The sequence below is a fragment of the Plecotus auritus genome, assembly GCF_963455305.1.
Source record: "Plecotus auritus genome assembly, chromosome: 6".
NCBI classification, from domain to species: Eukaryota; Metazoa; Chordata; class Mammalia; order Chiroptera; family Vespertilionidae; genus Plecotus; species Plecotus auritus.
In genome coordinates, this window is record NC_137773.1 from 99,944,549 (window position 1) to 99,967,669 (window position 23,121).

At 52.7% G+C, this 23,121-nt stretch overlaps 1 protein-coding gene across 3 annotated transcripts in view; it reads right to left on the reverse strand.

Annotated features, from left to right (window-relative positions):
* The window catches only part of GFRA2 (GDNF family receptor alpha 2), a 97,960-nt gene that overhangs the window by 11,766 nt on the left and 63,073 nt on the right, over positions 1-23,121 (reverse strand). For all 3 annotated transcript variants that reach the window (XM_080672655.1, XM_080672657.1, XM_080672656.1), the window contains 3 exons: positions 4,592-4,701; positions 3,736-3,876; positions 1,259-1,431 (listed from right to left, as the gene is read on the reverse strand). In XM_080672655.1, coding sequence (XP_080528781.1) covers positions 1,259-1,431; positions 3,736-3,876; positions 4,592-4,701 — 424 coding nt within the window. The remainder of the gene's footprint in view (positions 1-1,258; positions 1,432-3,735; positions 3,877-4,591; positions 4,702-23,121) is intronic.

Consider the following 23,121-nt stretch of genomic DNA (forward strand, 5'->3'; position numbering starts at 1 on the left):
GCCCACCCACTGCTCATCCCACCAGCCCAGCCCATTCAGACTGGTGTCTCCACTGGCACACAGCCATGTCTGTTTCCCTTGCCTCCCACACCTGTGCTCAGGTTGTGCTCCCAACGCCCCCCACCATGGCTACACTTCACACCCCACCCACCTTCTTGGCCATTCTAATCCCAACTCCTGCCTGAAACATCCCTATGCCACCCACCCACCACCTCACTGATCCCTCCCTCCTCTGCTCCCCATGGAATTCTGCATTCTTTCCTACTTTAGACTCTTTGTTCCAGGTATGTGTGTCTGTGTGTGAGTGTGAGAGAGAGAGTGAAAGTGTGTGTGTGAGTAGGCATGAGTGTATGGGAGAGTGTGTCAGTGAGTGTACATGGTTGTGTGTGTGTGTGTATGTCAGAGAGAGAGAGAGAGAAGGCATGAGTGTATGTGAGTGTGTCATTGAGTGTGCGTGGTTTTGTGTGTGTGTGTGTGTTTTGACTAGAACCAACCTAATAAGCAAAGAATCTACTGTAGCACAAGTGTGACATGACAGTAGGTCAGCAGAGAGAGAAGTTAAGTGGGGCGCCCTATGGTGTACCTCCACAGTGCCACCTGTGTCCCGTCGTGACCCTGACCGCAGACCATATCTAATGGTTGTTAGACTGTTTGACCTTGGACAACACAATAAGGACCACAAAACCCAGGCTCACGTCAAACTCATTCACCAGCATCTCTCTAGCATCTCACATAAGGACACAGACTGAGTACATAACCCATGTTGGATGGATGAACGGACGATAGACAGGCAAAGAAATGATCATCATGGGTCCTGGACTCAGATGTAGGTGAAATATTATGCCACCTCTAACTAGCTGTGATAGCTGGGCAGGTTGCCTGGGCCTTCTGGGTCAGGTCCTGTAAAATAAGAACCACCTCTCTGTGTGAAAATTCAATGAAGTAGGGAGAGCTACTGGCTCATGCTTGGGAAGGAGCAGATGGCTGATACACGGTAACCATTCCATTTCTCCTGCACCCCCTGCTACCTGGTACAATCCTGTGATAGAGCTGGCTACTTGCAAAGTGAATGCCTCATGAATGAATACATGGGCAACTAGCCCCCACCAATTCCTCCCTACCTGGGTCCCTGATCCAAAGGGAGGAACCAGTGCACCCGTTGGCTAACTTCCCACACCCGCCTCTGACAGCATGGTGCTTCCCCAGGCCCTCAGCCGCCCTGGCTCCATTCCCCAGCGGCAAAACCACGTCCCCTCACCTCGACAGATGTGCAGGTGGTGATGACGCTGGTCCCCAGGTTGGTGCTGTCACTGAGATCATCTGGCAAAGAAGGTGTTTTCTCCACCCTAGGGGCCTGGGTGGCTGGGAATGAGGGATTTTGGGGGGACAGGTTCACATCTGTGCCGTTGCCAAAGGCCTGGATGGCGTTCCCTGTGGAGGGAGAGAGCAGGTAGACGCAGAGAATCAAGGGCACCTCCGTCACTTCTGCCCCTCGCCATCTCAGCCAGTATGTTCCCTGTCACAGCCCAGAGCCGAGGACACGGTGCAGGTCGTCTAGACTCAACTGCACCGAAGCTCCCCTTCAGATATGAGGTCCCCCATGTGGAGAAGAAAATAGCAAGAGGGAGATTAAAAAGACAAGAGACCAGAATAGAAAGAAACATAGGTGGTGAGGAAGGGCTGGGAAGCGTGGGAAGCCTGGAGGGAGGAGAAGGCCATGCCCAGGGCAGCCAGCACCCTCTTCCCAGTGGCATTCAGTGCTGCAGACATGCCCGCTTCAGAGCTCCGCCACCCCAGCCCCCCAGGCACTGGTTCTCCAGGCTCCTTTGCCACCTCAGGTGCTTCTAGGTCCCCACCGCTGGCATTCCATGGGCCCCAGACTCGCCTTCATCCCTGAGTGGCCTCACAGACTCCCACACCATTAGTTAGCATTAACTCACTGAGGACTAAATTAATGGAACCTCTTGGACAAAACTGTCCCCAAGACTTAACCCTCTAACCAAATGCCTAAAGAAATTCCCACCTCCACGTCCTCAAGCTCATCATGTCTACACCTGAAATAGGCACCACTCCCTTCCGTGTCCACACTGTTTTCCCGTGTTTCCAATCTGGAAGGTTTCATCTCTCCCTACCCAAACCCCCCCGTTTGCCTCCCTAACCACCCACTTGCTGCTGTTTGAGCCCACCTCCTAAAGCTCTCTCCCCTCCACCCTTGCTAACCCTGCTCAGGTCCTCAGCCATCACTATCCTCTCTCTATGAGTGGATCCTCTGTGGGTCACTGGTCAGAACCACATCCCTACCTCACCCCTCCACACCGGACCAGAGAATGAACCTCTGAAATGCAGATCTGACCCCGGAACCAGGTGCTGCCCCTGCAGTGGCCCACACCACCACCCCAACTGTGGGAAGCCATCCATTGTCAAACACTATCATGAAAGTGCAACATGGAACTCGGAAGGCTGATGAACCTTGAGCTTTAGCAAGGGCTAAAGCTATGCACCGATTGTTCTGTCGAGATAGGAGATAGTGGTGGCTCGAAGCAATTTCCTGACCTAATAGTCTCAAAGTAAATCTTTACTGATCTTTTTACTGACCTTTGAGACAGTCTATCCACTACAGGTTTTCTATATCTAGAATTGAATAAAAGCTAACAGGTCCAGGGCTTCAGAGAGCTTCTCCACTAGAGGGAAGTTTCCACCTGGCCCCATGCCTTCTAAATTCATATTTCTTGTCTAGTGTTTTCATTTGTGCACGGCTCCTTCTTCAGATCCCGAACCCTTGCTGCAAATGGATGTGGCACCAACACCAGTGGGGACCACAGGATCCCCTTTGGGAGGGGGACCCCCCTCCTGCCCAGACAACTCCAGGCAACCCCATGCTCTGTAGCAAGGCTCCGTGGTCTGTGGTTCTCACAACTCACTCTGCCCAAGTGGACAGGCATGCCCTCCCTGCTGCTCCAGCTGACCAATGGCCCTGTCCCTCAGAGGGTTGCCTCTGAGGAGCCTCCAGGGGCTCCCTACTGCAGGCTGAGCTGGGCATCTCACCCTGGGCTCCAGGAGAGCTCTATGCAGGCCTTTCCCCAGCACGTTTCCCCCGAACTGCGACCACATGGACCTCGGTCTGGCTGCAAGCTGCCCATGACAGGCACTGCAACTTGTTTCTCTGAGTTTCCAGGGCCATACAGAAAGGCAGCATGGACAGATGGACAGAAGGAAGAATGAGGGGGAGAGGGGGAGAGAGAGGGAGGGACTCTCAGGTGGGTGTGGGTAGCAGAGGTGTCAGTCTGAAGAGATGGAGGCAGACAGAGCTTGTGGCTCACCTTGTTCTCCAGCCTTTGGATTAGGAGTTTGATAACTTGAAAAAAAGTCACTGATTCCAATGGATCCTTAAAAATCGATCCCAAAGGGAGAAGAGACCGACAACCAAGGGCCTCACCATGGGGCTGTCCCAGAGGACCTATCTGAAGCTGTCAGCATAATAGACCAGAAACCTTCAGCCCTGACTTGACACAGGCTCACGGCCTCCAGTGGTGAACTGAGGCTGGCCCACGACAGCTCCGGTGTGACTCGGAGAGCCCAGCCACCGCCTCCGCAGGTGACACCCTGCTGGAACAGCCTCACAGGTCACTGGCTGTCCCGATGGAGGAGGAAGGGCATGGCTCAGGCAGCCTCAGGGCCCCTTTGGGATGAGGGTGGGAGGGACTGCTGGGGGAACTTGGGTGGGGGGTGGCTTACGAAGGCAGGGGTTCTCGGTGAAGTCCCTGAGGAACTTCTCACACTCCTCCTCCAGGTTCCCACTCCCCCGACAGCTGCACCAGGGGGACACCACGATGCCAGTGGGGCTGGAGTCCACGTAGTTGGGCGTCATGTCAAATCCTGGACAGGGAGAAAGGGAGGCAAAGAGAGGGGAGCAGTGAGACCTCCTTTCTGGGCCCCCAGACCCCAGACCCCAAGATAAAAGGCTTGGAAGCCGTCCTCCTTCCCACCTGCCCCCAAACACACATACATCCCAACTCACAGTCCAAACTCTGAGTGTTACTATTCCAGGGAACCACGGGGTCAGCAGGGAGCAGAGGGTGTGGGGATGCCCCCCGCCCCCATCCCCACCCCGAGAGCTTGGCCCGTGCTTTCTCCTGGCCCCCAAGCAGAGTGTGTTCTGGAGTTCATGCGACTGGGCTCACATCCTGGGCCTGGTCCCAGTGCCAACATTTATTAGCAGGTGAACCTGTGCACATTACTCCACTTCCCTAAGCCTCAGTTTCCCCATATGCAGCATCTCCACTTCCCAGCACCTCCCTAGAAAGTGCTGTTAGGAGAATTAGACAGTCAACTGCTCAGCACGGCACCTGCGATGTCAGATCCTGCAATCAATGTTCCTTTTTCTTCTTATGTCGAAATCCTTGTAAGTTCCTCGGGCCCTCCACCCCCATGAAACAGCCAGCCTGGCCTCTGGTTTCCCACCGCAGCTCTATCCGAAACCGCCACCAAGAAAGGCGAGCTCAGGTGTCCACCCACTGGCTGGAGCTGGGCCTCGGCCCCTTCCCACTGGGCAGCTGGGCATCACCGTGAGCCCGGGCAAGGGGTGGCTTACCAATCATGCCCGCATAGGAGCCCAGACACGCCTGGTAATTGTCGGCCGGACAGCTGGTGAGCGTCTGGTAGGAGGCGTGACAATTGGCGTGGAAGTCCGCCAGCCGGGACCTGGTGTTGGGAGAAGATGCATGGAGAGAACAAATTAGCGTGGCTGCCTTCCCTCCTGCCTCCTCTGCGGCACAGGGGTTTCTCCCAGCTTCCTGGGCTGGAGGGAGCCAGGGAGAGGGAGAGGAGGAACACGAGCCACTGAGCCTGGGGCTCGCGGCTGAGAGCTCCCAGAGGAGAGGGCTCCTGGAGGCCACACCGTTGAGGTTCATCGACTCCGGATGGATGGTTCAGTCAGAGCAACAGGGAACCCGCAATGAGTGCACCAAAAATGCGCGGGACAAGGCAGGAAAGTGGGTGCCACCTCCCGCTTGGCTGCACTTCCGTTGACCCGCCAAGTCCCTCCACACATCCCTCTTCCACCTGCAGAATGGGCATGTGAACCCTGCCCTAGTTACCTCACAGGAGGTGGTGAGGTCCAAGGAGTTGCCCCAGGGAGGAACAAGAGTCCCCTTGGGGTGAGATACCCGGAGGGCATTGCTCACCCATCTCTTCTTCACCAAACCAGAGCACAGCCACCAGCTTCCAGATCCCACCCAGTAGAATTAGCCTCTTCCCCTGCTGTTGCCCATTCCTCTCTGTCGGCACCGGTGACTCCACTTCTGAACTGTGCACAGGGCCCTGTGCTCCCTCGGCCCTGAGCCTCCAGGAGGCAGGCGCTGTCTGACCAGGTCTGTCCCCCAGTGCGGAGGGTCCCATGGAGCCAGAGCACCACAGCGATTCCCGCTCCTTCTTCCTTCAAGCCCAGCGCCCTGACACAGGCTGTCACATCAGCCTGGCTGGCCCCGCCTCCCCTCCCCTCCCCTCCCCGTCACTCCCTTTGCCGCGTGGTCACCACATATCATTTGTCTCACAGCAGCTGCAAGCTAGAGTAATAGGTCTTGCCCTAACCAGTTTGGCTCAGTAGACAGAGTGTCGGCCTGTGGACTGAAAGGTCCCAGGTTCGATTCCGGTCAAGGGCATGTACCTTGGTTGTGGGCACATCCCCAGTAGTGGGTGTGCAGGAGGCAGCTGATCGATGTTTCTAACTCTCTATCCCTCTCCCTTCCTCTCTGTAAAAAAAAAATCAATAAAATATTTTTTTAAAAAAAAGAGTAATAGGTCTTGTTCACCACTATGTTCCCAATGATGGCACACAGTAGGACCTCAACAGATACGTGCTCAGTGGGATCACCACAGAAGGACCAGAACCCAGCCCTTGACTTCCTATCCCAGTTCTTTCCACATGGTGAGGTCCCTCATAAGGTCATCCCAAAGCTCACCCTGAGTTCAGCCCCCCAGGTTCTCCACCAGACTCTGTGCCATTTGAGGACGGAGGAGAGAGAGAAACAGACAGACAGACCAGGATAGACTGAGAGCACCACCCTCACAGAAGCGGCTGTGTGGGTCCTACCACAGGACAAATTTGGGTTTGCCTGGGGCCCCAGGGTCCTGGGGGTGGGGGCTGGGAGAGGGAAGCTCTGCCCTCACCCTGCAGCCTGCAGAGGCAGCGAGTGCGGGAGGTGGGGCATTCTCACATCAGCTGTGCCCCTTGATCACAGGGACTTTAGGTGAGTCCTTGCTTCTCAGGGACTGAGTTTCCTTGTTTATCAAATGAATAAAACATGCTCTTAGTTCCTGGTTTATATGCGGGCTGTTTCTTTGTCTCCCCATGGTCTCTCTTCTCCGGATGTCTGGTTATGTAGTTCTCTCTCTCCTTATCCCAGGCGAAATCTGACCTTTCTGTGGTGGAGTGTAGAGCTCCTCTGAATCCATAGTTCTGGTTTAAAAGCCATTTCTAGAGTTTGAGAAAATGAAAAAGCTCTGGAAATGAATGGCGGTGATGGTTGCACAACAGTGTGAATGCACTTTGTGCCACACACTGGGCACTGAGAAATGGACGCAAGGGTAACTTCTATGTAACGTATAATTTACCACAATAAAAAACGATCTCAAATTATTCTCCCAGGGAGGATCCAAGATGGCGGCGTAGGTAAACACCTAAACTGCTGCCTCGCACAACAATTTCAAAACTACAACTAAAAGACAAAACGTCTATCACCCAGAACCACGGGAAAGCTGGCTGAGTGGAAGTTCTACAACTAGAAGGAAAGAGCAAACAGCATTGAGGGGTGCACAAGCGCGGAAAAGCTGAGGTACGGAGACGCACCAATCAGGAGCACTGCTGTTTTCAACCCGAAGGGAGATAAGCTCCCGGTTACTCCGAACTCCAGTTTCTGGGGAAACGCAGGGGACCCAAACTCCTACGGGGAGAAGCTGGACTGTCTGCCGTGGGGTCGGAAAGTGAGGGAGGCTTGCTTGCAGGGCTGCATGCAGGAATAATTGTTTACTGTGCTGGGCGCGGGACGCAGGGACACGGTCTGAGACTCAGAGCCACAGAGCCGGCTTACTGGCAGCCATCGCTGTTTGCCACGCCCTAGCCTAGTCACACCCTGAGACCCCGCCCTGCACAACCTACGAACCCACCCAAGCTCCAAGCAGCGGCTTTAGCATATGAATGGTCTGCCCTATTGCAGCTTAACCTAGCAAACTTGCAGCCCGGGTCAGAGAGCTCCAAAACCTCCAAACCCCAAGCAAAGAGGAGAAAACTGCAGTTCTCGCTGTAGCGCCTGCTGGGTGGCCTCGGACAGTAGCTGACCTGCACCCCATTGGAGATCCAGAAGCCAGTGTACCTAGTGGTCAGTGTGAGACACCAGATTTCAACTCCTCACATCCATAAGTGACACATTCAAGAGGCAGACTCAGTGAGCACCAAAGCCCCACTGAAACAAGTCCTGCACCATAAGCGTGTCTCCAGCGCAGCAGTTCTTCCATTATAGACACAGAGGATCCTCACAGCCAATTGGCCTGGAGGTCAATTCCTCCCAGTGTACCAACAGCAATCAAGGCTTAACTACACCAAGACTTTGCACTCAGCCCACAAAGGGGTGTACCAAAGGCGTCCACCTCAAGTGATTGTGGAGGCTGAGCTACTGGCCCCTATAGGTCACCTATCACACAAAGCCACTCCATCAACACAAGGAAGCAACAAAATGCGGAGACCAAGAAACATGTCACGAATGAGAGAAATGGAAGAAAGCAAACTACTCGACGACATAGAGTTCAGAACCACATTTATAAGGTTACTCAAGAATCTTCTAAAAACCGCTGAGGATCTTAGTGAGACCTTTAAGGATCTTAATGAGAATACCAAAAAAATGGAAAAGGACCAGTCAGAAATTAAGCATACACTGTCTGAAATAAAGAATATACAGAAACTCAACTGTAGATCAACTTACCCCAAGAATCAAACCAAAGATCTGAAATATGAGGAAACAAAAAACACCCAACCAGAAAAACAAAAAGAAAAAATCCAAAAATATGAAGATAGTGTAAGGAGCCTCTGGGACAACTTTAAGCGTACCAACATCCGAATTTTTGGGGTGCCAGAAGAAGAGAAAGAGCAAAATATTGAAAACCTATTAGAAGAAATAATGACAGAAAACTTTCCCTACCTGGTGAAAGAAATAGACTTACAAGTTCAGGAAGCACACAGAACCCCATACAAGAGGAATCCAAAGAGGACCACACCAAGACACATCATAATTAAAATGCCAAGGGCAAAAGACAAAGAGAGAATCTTGAAAGCAGCAAGAGAAAAACAGTTAGTTACCTACAAGGGAGCACCCATACGACTGTCAGCTGATTTCTCGGCAGAAACTATGCAGGCCAGAAGGGAGTGGCAACAAATATTCAAAGTGATGAACAGCAAGAACCTACAACCAAGATTACTCTACCCAGCAAAGCTATCATTCAGAGTTGAAGGTCAGATAAAGAGCTTCACAGACAAGAAAAAGCTAAAGGAGTTCATCACCACCAAACCAGGATTACATGAAATGCTGAAGGGTGTTCTTTAAGAAGAGGAAGAAGAAGAAAAAGGTAAAGATAAAAATTATGAACAACAAAATGACATCAAATACATACCTACCAACAAGTGAATCTAAAAATCAAGTGAATAAAAAATCTGAAGAACAGAATGGACTGGTGAATATAATAGAATCAGGGACATAGAAAGGGAGTGGACTGACAATTCTCAGGTGGGAGGGGGTGTGAGGGGTGTGGGAAGAGATTGGACAAAAAGCTTACACCTATGGATGAAGACAGTGGAGGGGGGTAAGGGCATGGGGTGGGGTTGGGAATCAGGTGGAGGGAAGCTATGGGGGAAAAAAAGAGGAACACCTGTAATAATCTGAACAATAAATATTTATTTAAAAAAAAAAAAAAAAAAAAAAAAAACGATCTCAGAAAAGATGTTCATGGCCACCCTTTATCACGGAACCCTCACAAAGAATCTGAGATCTCGCACGCAGTTGTATGCTCGTCCCAGTTTACAGAGGAGGAAGCCGAACCTCGGCGAAGCCCAAGGTCCCGAGCTGCTCAGGGAGCCGGGCCTGCATCCCAGACTTCAACAGGGCGGGTGCCCAGCTGGCAGGTCCCCTGCTCCTGTGCAGAAGCCCTCAACGCCCTTCCAGACCCAGCGTTCTGCAGCGCTGGAAACATATTCTGTCTTTCGCAGGAAAAGAATGGGACCCGAGGTTATCTCCACCTCCCTCCTGCCCATAAATACGCCCTCTAGCTCCTCACCACCCAGCCCCCAAGCAGGGAAAAGCAGCTTTTCCAACCCAGCCTCCAGCCCCCACAGGACAAGACTTCATATCACATGGAAGACCAGTGGCTGTCCACCCCACCACCCAGCAAATGAGGCGGGAGCTATGAGAGGGTGAGAGGGGTGGCCCCTGCCCACACCCCAGACCTTCAGGGACCTGAGAGGGGACAGGGACTTTAATAGGTTCAGGGGATCTGGAGGCAAACACAACCTCTAAGCACCGGCTGTGGGTTGAATTGTGTCACCCAAATCCCTGGTACCTGTGAATGTGACCCTATTTGGAAATAAGTTCTTTGCAGATGTAACCAAGATGAGATAATAATGAAGTAGGTGCGCCCTCAATCCAATGACTGGTGTCCTCATTAGAAGAGAAGAGCCCTGACCAGTTTGGCTCAGTGGATAGACCATCGGCCTGCAGACTCAAGGGTCCCAGGTTCGATTCCGGTCAAGGGCATATACCTTGGTTGCGGGCACATCCCCAGTGGGGGAGGGGGGTGCAGGAGGCAGCTGACTGATGTTTCTCTATCATTGATGTTTCTGACTCTCCCTCTCCCTTCCTCTCTGTAAAAAGTCAATAAAATCTATTTTAAAAAAAGAAAAGAAAGAAGAGGAGAAGAGACACAGACATGCAGCACATGCAGACGGAGGCAGGGGCTGCCAGGATGCGCCCACAAGCTCAGGACACCAGGGGTGCTGGCAACACCGAATGCAAGAGAAAGGCATGGGACAGATTCTCCCGCAAGCCTGTAGGGGGGCCTGGCCCTGAGGATACCTCCAGAACTGTTGGAGAATAACTTTGTCTTAGGCCACCCAGGTTGTGGCACTTCATTACAGCAGCCACACAAAACTCACACAGCACCTTCCAACACCATGTTGTTAGCTTTGGCCAAGTGTCTCCTCCAGAGGGGGGACATGGTAAGGCCCCAGCACTGAGGAGGCCCGCAGGCAAGCAGCATCGGGCGGACCCCAGCTCTGCAGGGATCACAAGCAGAGCCGGGGGCCCCCATCTCCTTCCTGCCCAGGAGGCACCCAAATACCATCTCTTAGCCAAAACACAGGAGTCTGTCCAATGCCATTTGATCACAAGTAGGGCCTGGCTCCCTCCTGCTGCTTCCCCAGTGTCCCCCTGCCGTCCTGCCCTATGAAGTCCTTTCTGACCACCTCCACCTCTGTATTCCAGCTGCAGACAACATATGGACCAAGCAAGTAAATACTTAATTGTATAGACATCTACTGTTGTTGCCCTGTTGGTCTCTCCAACTGGAACCCACATTCCCAAGGGACAGACCCTACTGATTTCTTCATCCAAACCCCTTGGGTCTGGATGCGGTGGTAGATATCTACCCATCCTTTCTCTGAACATGTGCTGAGCGCCTGCCACATGACCAAGAGACTGAGGGTGGGAATGGCATGCCTGTCCCTGCAATATCAGGAAGGAATTCCCAGCGAATGGGGACAGGGTCCTGTGGGAGCAACTGCCCACTAAGCAGACCCGAGGGCCCCCCTGAAGGTGAGGGAGCCTCCCAGCCTCTCAATGAGGAGGGGTGGGCAATCCCGCTGCTGCAGAGGAGAAGGTCTGCCACCAGGCCACGCTCTGCCCATCCCTTGTCCGTGATGCGGCCTGTGCTCAGTGTCCCCAGTTACCCAATGGGTGAGCCATGCCAGCCCCCCTCCCTCACAGGAGCCTGAGAGACGTGGGCACAGAGAAGAGGCATCAATCACCCTTATCTCCCCTCCACCCGGGCGCCTCGTCCCAGCACTGTGCCTGCCACGGGCAAGTACACAGCGGGAGCAGCTTTCCCTGTGTCTGATAAAAGAAAAAGACACCTGTTACCTGCCACGGTGGATGTGGGTCCCATGCAAGCAGTGTGAACAGGGAGACAGTTCCCTCACCCCTCCCTCACCTCCAGGCGCCAGGCGCCCTGCTGGACAACAGGTGAGCGATGTCTTCCTGCCCCCACATCACTTTCCCTGCCAGGCTGAGGACACAGGAGGAGGAGGCAGGCCTCCGAAGCCAGGCACTGTGCACTGGGCCCCAGGGTGACCAATACGGAAGGGCTGCCTTGCTCCCGAGGCCATGGCCTACTTCCGTCATGGCAGGCCACAGCTCTATCCAGAGCACAGGGAGGGGGAGCAGGCCCAAGACCAGCAGATGACAAGAGGGGGCGGGGAGAGCAGGCAGCCTTGGCAAGCGAGAGTGGCAAATGGGGCCATTTAGGAGGCTGTCCCATCCAAGTCTCCAGGAGGCCATTGATTGCTCAGGTCCTCTCCTCCCCGCAAGACACACTGAAGTCCCCGGCAGCCGGAGCACTCTGTCAACACGAGAGCACATGGTGTCAATTTCCCTCAAGCCATGACATGCTCGACTCCAACCACAACACATACCAGCCCTGGTAGGTGCAGACCCAAGTCAATGATATCCTTGCACATGCATGGCGAGCCAGCTGGGATCTCTGCACCATTGCTGGGCCAGGTGCCACTCTCCCTGCAGGCGCCCTTGGTCACCTATCTCATGGACTCTGCTCTCCCTGCCAGGACAGGCCTTCCTGGATCAGCCCCATCGCTTCTCAGATGTCTTCCTTTCAGAGCCCCCATAAGAGAGATGGCATAAAAGAAAGCAGGAGAGAGAGAAAGACAAGCAGACCACGAAGCGAGAAAAGCAGAGAGCCAGCAAGAGAATCAATATGAACACAAGCCAAGTACATCTCGCCGAGATCAAGCAAAGACTGCCAAGTGAGCGCGGGGCAGCAGGTGGGTCTATCCAAAACACAAACCCTCTGTGGGCTTGTTTCATCAGCAGCTGTAGCCTATTCAATCACAGGAAATCAGCAGAGAGTCGGAGAGGGACATTTGACCCCCAATTTGATTAAACAATTGCCAGATTAAATACAGGACACCCATCTAATTTGAATTTCAGATAAGCAATAATACACCTTTTTAGTGTAAGTGTGTCCCGTGCCATATTTGGATCATGCTTACATTAACCAGTATTCCATTGTCTATCTGGAATTGAAATGTAACGAGGTATCCTGTATCTTATTTGTTATACTCCACAATCCTGTTTGATGGGCAGATTTGCTCCTGCAAAGTCAAGATGTGTGAAGACCGACCCTCACAGCAGAAATCATGCAGATGGGGTGCAGGGGTGCGTAGACTTCCTACAGGTCAGCGATTCTCAAAGTGTGGTCCGAAGACCAAGGCGTCAACTGGGAAATTGATAGAAATGCACATTATCGGGCCCCACCCCAGACCTAGCAGCTCTGACATCCAGAGCAGGGCCCAGCCATCTGTGCTTTGCCCAGCCCCCCAGGTGACCTGGAGGCAAGTGCCGCCGGGGACGTGGCCGCGGCACAGGCTGCAGAGCTGGTCTCAGCTTTCACAGCCACTGCTCCAGGCCAGAAAGTGAAGCTTCAGGCCATAGCTCATGGTTACATGGCAAAGAGTACGCTTGTTTATACACACACACCTAAACACACACACACACACACACACACACACACCCCTACACACAGACACACACACACACACACACACACACATACCTGACCCCACACAGACACAGCTACACTTGGACATGCCTCTCAGTTCCATGCTTTGGTCTTAGTCAAGAGAAAGTACAAGTACCAGTTATCAGTGAGACACCCCCTTAATCCAGATTGTACCCAAACACATACACTTTCTCAAATCTGTCTGGCCTCATATAAAATTAGGGTGAATTGCTCCCACAGAACCCCCAAACATTCCAATGCTGGCCAACACATGGCTGTTTGGTCTTAAGTTACTGTCAATTTCGCAAAGTTCCAACTTTTTAGGAAACCAGTGTTCTACTGGTTGGAGAAATGGAGAAAGAGGAAAGGGAGCTAATGTTTACTGAGAACCTACTATGTGCCGAACACTGCTCTCTCATTTAATTCTGAACAACCCCATAAAGTAGACAGAGTGGATGATGTCACTGTGAAGATAGGGTCGCTCCAAGAGGAAGGACACACGTGCATATCCCGCAGCCAGCATACCCGGGCCAGGCACCTCCCCGTGAGGACAGGGTCCTTTCTCCGGCTCTGCGGCCAGGAGCCCCCGCTGCTCACAATGCTTCCAGGGTAGCCACCAGCACGGCCTCACGCAAACCAATAGGGCAGTGCAATATTGCGTGGAGGCAAGAAAGGGCTCCCAAGAAGAGCAAATCACTCATCACGGCTTCCCAGACAATTTATGGGGATGCAGAGCAAACGGCTTTACTAGGCCCACGTGCCTCTGGAACGGCTGCCTGAGGGCCCGTCAGCAGTGCAGGGCCTCGTTAAGTGGGTTCAGTGTCCGTGACACTGTGAAAGGGGAAGGTGCATTTCACCCACGCAGCTGTTTTCTGACACCTCCGGGGCTCACTGTGGACAGCCTGTCCTCCATCCTTTCCTGCCTCCTCTAGGACACTGCCACCACTCGCTTCATGGCATGAGGTACCAACTGGCTTCCTTCCCTCCTGTGCATCCCGACAGTGCACACGGGAACTTATTCTTTCTGCTCAGAAGAGCTGCTCCCCTTGGAGTGAGCTGGGGACTTCCTCCTCCAGCCAGGCTGTCAACCATAGCATCCCACCCTCCTTGGCTGCAGGTGGACACATGACCCAGGCAGCACAAACCACACAATTCTTTTCCCAGCCACACTGACTGGTCCAGGGAGAAGAATGATACAGGCTGGGCCAGACAGGGCCCTTCCCTGAAGTCTTGCTGGTGGAGCAGGCATGGGAGAGCATCCTTCTTTCTGGCTATGAGACTGCATAGGTGTGAGCCCAGAGAAACAGGAACCAAGTTCCAGCCTTAAGGTACAATACAAATAAGTAGCTACACTGAAGAGAGAAGCAGAGAGAGAGAGAGAGAGAGAGAGAGAGAGAGAGAGAGAGAGAGAGAGAGAGAGAAGAGACCCCTTTGTATTAGAGTCCTGGGATACTCTCCTGCCCCTTTCTCTCTTTTATTGGGAACTAACAAATTCCTTTTTAATTTTTCTTAAGCTAATTGAGTCTCTGTCACTTATAAGAGAACACATGACTACTATTTAGCTTCACTCTCTGTTTGATATGATGTTCTCTGTCAAGTTCAAAGCAACCAGAAAGCACACACTGGAAAGGACACAGACCAAAACCCAAACCCACAAAGGGTATGACTAACCCACACAAAAAAGCCAGGGCAGGAGCACTTCAGCAAGAGCCACTCGGAAAAGGAACGACGGTAAAATTCAGGGAGGAAGACGCTCCGGGCCTTGCGTCCTTACCCCGCCAGCGAGAGGGGAATGGCTCAGACAGATAAGCCACAGAAAGCCACCTCACTATTAAAAATGACAAGGATGAGGATTGCACCAATATATGAAAATTCAAACACGAAATGATGTGAAGGGATAAAAAGCAGGAGACAAGACAGTTTATGCACCCTGGTCACAATCAGGGGAAATCGTGAGCTTAGGAAGCGACAAGATCCAGAAGTAAATTTCAGAAGATGCTAATACAACCCGCTGTTCATTATGTTCTCTTTTAATAAAGTCATTTTAAGACTGTAATTATTTCTTTACGTTTAATTGTACAGGGCCTATTATAAGCAATGCTGTTTCTAGCCTTCAGTTAGACAAAACGTTATTGGTTCCAGAAGCATCAATACATTCGGTGGACTCTCTGTCCAAGACAACAAGGCTGAGAGAGAAAAGCTACCAGCTCAGAGGACGGGCTCCTCAGCCTGGGGCAGCTCTGATTCCCACTCCTAGGAGCTGGCAGGTTGGAGACAGAGCCTGATGCCCCGCTGGGAAATGCGGATGGAACCCTTCTGGACACGACCAAGACCTCGGGGCAAGCTGCTGCAGGTAGAAATGTTGGATCTCCACTCACAGGAGACCCTGGATTCTTCGAGCATCCTTCCCCACCCCACACCCCCACCCAGCCCCTCCACAGAAGCACCCCCCGGTCGTGAAGTCCTGCTTCTGACATCACGTCGTGCTGACGGGGTGTGAGCTTTGGCCCAGCTACTCACTAGCTGTGTGGCCTTGAGTAGGTCCTTAAACCTCTCCAGGCCTCTGTTGCCTCATCTGTAAAATGGAGGTAGTAGCAGTTCTTCCCTCACAAGGCTGCGGGGAGGATGAAGGAGATGTCCGATGAGCAAATGTACGAAAGTACCCGGACAACGCCTGGTGTGCAGCGGGTGCCCGGCAATGCCTGCTGCCGCTGTTACTGCGGTGGGGGGCATCGCTGACTGCTCCTGAGCACGAACACTGTGGAGAGGCAAAAGCTCTTTCTCTTCGGAACAAAGCACCTCCTGCCTTTATACGGCGTCACGCAAAGTCCTTCCACTGACATCACCACGTTTTATTCTGGCAGTGAGTCTCTGAAGTTGGCAGGCCTGCCCTGTTCTACAGATAAGGAAACAGAAGCCTGGGGAGGTTAATTAATTAACCCACATCCCAGCAGCGGGGCCAGAGGCTCCAGCTCCAGATCTTACTCCTGAGCCCGTGGGCTTTCCCTGCCACCGTGCTGCCCCTGCCCCTACCAGCTATCTCTTTCCCAGCCTACTACTCTCCCCCGGCCTTGGCACTGCAGCCACAGAACCAGGGAGGTTTATTTCTCTTCTGGCATCCCCACCTCGTCCCTCTTTCCAATGCAGCCTGCAGCTCACCCAGCATCCCCTCTCTCCTCCACATGAGCCATGAAACCATCCACAGAAAATGACCTGAAGAGGCTGTGGTTTGAGCCACTGGACCCCAGCTGACCAGAAGCAATCAGTTAGACACAGGCCACCATCAACAGTCTGACACACCAACCACAGTGGCCAACCCACACCTGCTCTGAGAGAGGATCAGGAGGGTCCGATGGGACAGAAGTCAACCCACGCGCACATGGATCTCCCACCTGGGGCCCAAGATGGGAGCCCAGACCACTTCCTTCTTCTGGACACCACCAGCGGATACACTCCTCTGAGTCCTCTAACAATACAGGCATGTGGGCAGGTACCTTTCTCTCCTTCCCCCCGCCCCATCCCTTCACCTATGTTCCACACCTATTATTACCCCGTAAAAAGAGAAAAGAATTAAATGTATGCAGCATTTGATTTTAATTGAAGGACTGTTCTATTTCATTGAACTGCTAAGTAAGCTGAACAAGAGATTGTGTTTACATAAGCAAACCCCAAGTCACTATAGACTTGCTGTCACATTAAGTCAATACTTATGAAGGCTCTCTATTTAATTATTCAGTAAGGATTGACTTATTATTGTGTTAAGAGTGTGGTTAGCCTTGAGCTAGGTAGCCAGCCAGCTGAAAGATTTCTTTCAACTTTCTCTGAATGCTGATATGGCTCTTGCTAGCAGTATAAGGTTAGGTTTCTTCCCTCTCTCCCTCCCCCTGCCCGCTCCCCTCCTGCTGCAGAACAAACACCTCCAGGTCCACTGTCCTCAAGTCAGGGGTAGCAGGCCATCCGTGGTGGCCAAGGAGCGGGCAAGGTCCCAATCACCAGTGGTCCACCCCTCACATGGTCTTCCTAACCCCAGTAATTAGTCCCGAAACTCTGACACTTGGGCTCTCATTAGCTTAGTGTCATGGTCGGCAAACTGTGGCTCACGAGCCACATGTGGCTCTTTGGCCCCTTGAGTGTGGCTCTTCCACAAAATACCATGGCCTAAATGAGTCTATTTTGAAGACGTGGCATTAGAAGAAGTTTAAGTTTTAAAAATTTGGCTCTCGAAAGAAATTTCAATCGTTGTACTGTTGATATTTGGCTCTGTTGACTAATGAGTTTGCCGACCACTGGCTTAGTGTTTCTGTTCTTAGGTCAAGCTGTTCTGACCTCCTCGTTCCTGTTCCAGATGTCCAGGACCTCCTACTCAAGGACCCAGTTCCCTCCCACCTTTGTTAGTCCCAGCACTTCCCCTCCCTTCAGCCTCCAGGGAATGTGTGTGTCAGCCTTCACAATCCATCCCAACCCTATTATTCCATGGCATATTCTTGCAGAAGTTCAGATAGGTTCTTACATCAATTCTCATTTCCTGGAACATAGCGTTTGAGGAAAAGAACCCCAGAGGTAGATGATTAGCCGAAACTGCAGACCAACAAGAGAGGTGTAGCGATTATGGACAAAATCCCAGCTGCCAAGCCACCTCATTCAAATCCCAGCTCTGTAATCGCACGGCTACAACCCTGGGCGAGTTATTTAGCCTCTGGGGGCATCCTTATCCACAGCAATGGTCTAGTCATCTCTGGCAAGAGGACCCGAGATTCCTGGACAGCACCTAGGACCATGCCCACGGGCTACTCTGGTGACTCCAGCCCCACTAACACCCCCAAAAGGAGGACTCCCTGGCCTTCGACAGCCCATCATTTGCCACCCTGATCCCCACCTACCACTGGCCCCCTGCTGATCTATATATCATATCATCTGTCCTCACGCTCCTCCTCCCCTCTCCCACCCCAATCCCTGTAGCAATCAATATCACGCCACACACGTTCCCAACCGTGATGTTTCACAGATCCTTGTCCCTCGGTGCCACCACTGCCAGGAATGCCTGCTCCCAACCATGTCCTCTTTAAAACCCCTTCCAGGTCACCCTTCCAAGCCACTTCCGGGGCCAGCTCTTCCAGAAAACCTTCTCTGAATGCCTTGCCCCAACTCTGAACATGTTTCACAAATTCCAGTTACTGCACTTGCACCGCCAACCATATCATAAGTTATGTTTTTCATATCTGTTTCTCCCAACTGAGAAAACCAGGTTCAGAACAGAAGTCATTTAATTAGCATTTGAGTCTTCAGGGCCCATAGTAGTGATTGACACCAAACAGGAACTCAGAATCCATTGGATGGAAGGAGAAAGGGAGAGATGGAAGAAAGAATGGATGGATGGATGGATGGATGGATGGATGGATGGGTGGATGGGGACTACATCTGAAGGCACAGATTTTCCTCTAAGCAGGAGGAGAGTCAAGAACTACCCTAAATAAATAAAAATTACAAGATTTCCAGCTGGCAGCACAGCCAAATGCATCACTGTTGCATTACCCTAGTCACCAAGATAGCTCAGCCCCCACTGGGACTGTCTTCTTCCCCTCCTCACATCCTGCCTTGTGGCTGTTGGGAACTTGGAAAAGTATCTTTGTCTGGTAATAGCCATTCACTAAAGGAGGCCCCAGGGACCTGCAAAAATTAACACACATCCTTAAGCACCACTCTTAAGGCAAAGAAGTGCCTTGAGGACTTACAGAGGAAATCCAATGGGCCTCTGAGGAGAAAGGCTGGGTAAACTGTCCATTCTCAGACAGGCAGAGAGTGAGGGACCAGGGACAAGCCAGGGCATCTGGGTCAGATACCCGCTGCTCACAAGCTGTGAACCCTGGAAATGTCACTGCACCGCTCAGTACCTGTCTGATACCCCCACAGAAGAGAGTCCGGAATGACCCACATATGCAAAAGTGCTTTTGGAAAACAGAATGCACCATCTACCTGTTTATTCTTTTTCTCCTTAGGAATAAAGAGAGAGAGAGAGAGAATGAGCAGGACTATTACACCCAGATTATGTTCCTCAGCTGAGTAGCCAGACCAGCTTCTAGCGCAAGGGTCCAGAGCAGGGGCGGGGGGTGGGGGTGGCAGAGCAGGTGAGGAGCCTGCACACCACCACCCAGACCTGCTGGGAAGCAGGAGGGACCAAGTGTGGTGGGGATCTGCTCCCAGAGAGCACTGGGCGAACATCCCCTCAGGCCCCTCGGCCTCTATTCCAGGCCTTCTAGAAGGGACACACCACACTGATGAATATTCTTTCCATCAAATACAGTATCCACATCCAGGCAGCTATGCCGCCATAGGAGTCTTTCTCATTATATAGACTAATGAGAACACTGTGCTTCTCTGGAGCAATTCATCAAGGCAACATCCATTATAAATGACATTTTTCCTGAACTAACAAAGGATGTGAGGCTGGGGAAACTGGTTAAAGGGAAATATTTAGCTGATTCCAGAAACCATTCCAAAATTAATGACCCGCCCCCTTGCTGGCCAGTGCTCGCTCTGAGCTTCAGCCTCCCACTTGGACCCCGTGCCCTGGCCACAAGGCCACCAAGTGGCAGGTTGGGGAAGGGGGCGGGGCTGGCTCCCAGGGATGTGCTGCCTTCGGAGGAGAGGGAAGTCGTCCATAGCAGCATCGCTGTAGCATATAAGACCAGATTATTTGTGGGCCCAACTTGCTGAGGCAAGATGAAAAATATAGCAAACTGCAGCTGCTGAACTCAGCTCTTTTGTTTTTTCTTTCTTCTTTCTCCTTCGCTGAGGTTAGTGTTTCACAAAAAGGGCTTTAAAAAAAGTGAAAGCTATAAACTGGAGGGTTCCAACCTGTCAGCTGAGGTCAAGCACACAGAGCAGCATCCCAGGAGGAGAGAAGATGGGCTGTTTGTCTCACCTGCAAGCAGGATGCTCGCTCACGCACGTTCCCACACACAAGCCGGTATGAGGGCCCTGCACCTGACAGAGGCCAGGCCTCACAGCCCCTCAGGTAAAGAGTCCTCATTTCCCCCAGTCACAGGCCCTTCCCCTAGGTCCTAACTCTTGTGTGGCTTCTCCCTGTTTCTACTCTCCAACTCCAAAGCGAGCAGCAACTTCAAGTAACCCTTTGAAATCAAAGGGCCAGGAGCCATGCCTGGTGCTGGGCCAGCATGGAGTACATGAAGCCACAATCACGCAAAGGGTCAGCTTCTACCAGTGCCTCCCATGGGGAGTGGGCTGGGTGGAAATCAGAGGGGACACGCAAATCACTCAGGGAGAGCAGTCAGTAGCCCTCTAAAACCTCTGCTATAAATCAATGACATATGGACCGGGAGCTTCTGAGAATCTGAACTGGAGCCTCCAGCTTCAACTAAGGAGAAGAAAAAGTATGCAGGTAGGCCATTCCCATAGGGCAGGAAAGAGATGGTGACTCCCATCTGACATATGCCCAGGCACGGAGGGAGAAGACTCTTAGCTCATCAAGCGTTTGAATGCATTTACCTTAGAACAAGCAGATCCGGGGCCCGGTAAAGTTCCTCACTGTTTCCACTGAATCTCTCACACATCCCTCTCAGGGCTCTGCCAAGCAGTACAGGGCACAAAGGGAAGGGAAGCCTGAGTGGAGATGGAGACACAGTAGGGGCTCACCCAGGGAGAGAGGGACGGCCATCATGGCAAATGGGTCGACAGAGAGCAGGAAGGGCATCAGCCACAGGAAAGCATGATGATTGGGTTCTTGAGGCAGAATCCAGAGCAGTGCCCAGAGTCTGGATGCCTTTCAAGAGCACTTGTGCTCCAGCATGAGCAAAAGGAGGTTCCTGAGGGGTCTGCTATAGACTGAACATTTGTGCCCCCCCCCCCCAAAATTCATATGTTCAAACTTGATCCCCAATGTGAGGTGCTAGGAGGTGGGGCCTTTGGGGGGTATTAGGTCATGAGGGTGGCGTTCACATGATGGGATTAGGGCCCTGATAAAAGAGGCCCCACAGAGCTCCCTTTCCCTTCCTTCCATGTGAGGACACAGAGGGAAGACGGTGTCTGTGAACCAGGAAGCAGGCTCCCACCAGACACTGAGTGTGCCGGCGCCTTGATCTTGGACTTCCCAGGCTCCAAACTGTAAGAAGTGAATTCCAGTCATTTATAAGCCATCCAATCCGTGGTATTTCTGTTATGGCAGGCCGGATGGACTAAGACACAGTCCACCACCAACTCTATTCTCTCATGGGTGTAAGGACGCCCCAGGTCCCTGGGAAAGCTTAAAGCTCCCTACGGAAGTGTGAAGGGGAAGGTAGGTCCCCAAGACCGCTCACACATCAGCCCTCTTCCCAGTAGGCTAGAAAGTGAGTCGGCCATATACCACTGGATATAGTTCCCCAATCTCACTCCTGTGGTACCTAGGGGGTACAAGGTAGGAGGCAGCATCTCACTGTGTCAGCTAAGGTGGACCACATAGCAGCTGGCAGAGGGCAGAGCTGGCTCAACAGGCAAGGCCCCAGTGCAGGGAGTCACACGGGGCAGGAGAAATGAAGGCTGGCGGGGTACAGTGGTGGAAAGCCGCCAACCACGGCCCAGACCCACCAGGAAACAAGAGGGGCCGTGGGCAGCCAAGGTCACTTGAAGAGAACCACAGGAGGACTATAACCCACGAGGCACAGAGCCCGGAGGAAGAAAAGTCCATCAGGCTGATGCCAGCTGACCCCAGAGCTCACAGAGCAGCCCTACCTGCACAGGGCGGTAACCCAGTGATGGTCCTCCATGGGGGTTAGGGTTTCATGGTTTCCTCCTTGCTGCCCCTGGCCTACTGGAGTGCACTGGGTGTTCCTACCGGCACCCTGAATGCCATCTGGATTTTGCTGGTGGCGATGTTGGAATGGGGTACACTAACTGTGCTTTGATGTGTGTGAACCTGTGGCAATGAGGAAGGTAGACCAGTTGTGCGGCTGATGGGAGGGCCAGCCTTTGAATACCCAGCGGATGCACTCCTCTGAGCAGTAGGTCTGCCAGTCGTGGAGAGGTCAGCGTGCTGTTGGAAAGCCTTGGAATAGAGCCCTCCCAAACCAGGACGCAAACAGGGTGGCAAGCTGGGAGCTGGCGGCTGCTAACCTGGGAGCAAAGGGTTTGCAAGGGGCAAAGGCTGACATTTTAATGAAGGTGTCCAGGACCCCAAGACAATGGAAGTCTGTGTGCACAGAACTGAACATCAATGAAATAAAAAATAATTATATCCCAGGGAGCACTGAGCAGTTGGCATACGATGCAGTAGTCTCCTTGGCCCCCTGGCCTACCCTTGGCTCAAACAGGTAGCACATGGAATGGCACCACATGGGGTGAGGCATGGGCAATGTCTGCACTGGGCTGCGACGGCCACAATCATGGCCCGTGCACACTCTCTGAACACCTTCCATGCCAGGACTCCCCTCACCCTCATCCAGCAGACCTTCCCTAAACCCATCCCTTTTGACCTGAAAGGGAGCAGAGGGGACAGCCACCGGCACAAGAGAGAACAGAATGCCACCCAAGCCTCCATCTTCATAGCAGAGCCAGCCAGCTTAGAGAGGTTGAGAAGTCAGGAGACTTCTGAGCTTCTCCCCAAACTGAAACCTCAGAGCTGGGCCGTTCCATTCCAGCGCCACAGTCGTGCTTCCATTGCAAGGAAACGAGCTCCCGCTGCCAGCACGGGGGACTGGAAAGGCGGAGACTCCAGGGCAGGGACTGGGAGGAGGCCCTTCCACAGGAGCCCAGGGTGCAGCCCAGGGCGGGAGCTCTGCTGGGTGCTGAGTCAGCCCAGACACTCGGGACCATGGAAACCTGTATTGTATGCTGTTCGTGTTTCTATAATGATTGCCTTTCAGCCCTGCCTTTGCATTTACTGAGACCTGCCAAACCGATACTAAATAATCAGAGCTAATGATGTGGGGTGTTTACTTTGTGTCCGCCAAGCACCTCTAAAAGCATTAACGCATTGAATTTTCACAAACACCCCCAGACGGGTACCACAAAGTCCCCCGCTCTGTAGAGAAGGAAACCGAGGCTTGGACAGAAGATGTGACTGTAGCCTGGCTGGGATACGCTGGGGCTGGGACTTGAGCCAGGCCTGTCTGTGGTGCAGGTCCAAGGCCCCCAGCCCTCTCAGAAGTGTGGATGGATCTAGGCCACTGTTCCCATTGAGGTGGACATCGCCCTCTGGGGTTAATGGTGGCAGCAGAATCCAAGACAGGCCTCAAGGTGGGTGGCGGCCACGAAGGCAGAGCCATGCTGCCGGCCCCTTTCCCTGTGAGAGGGACA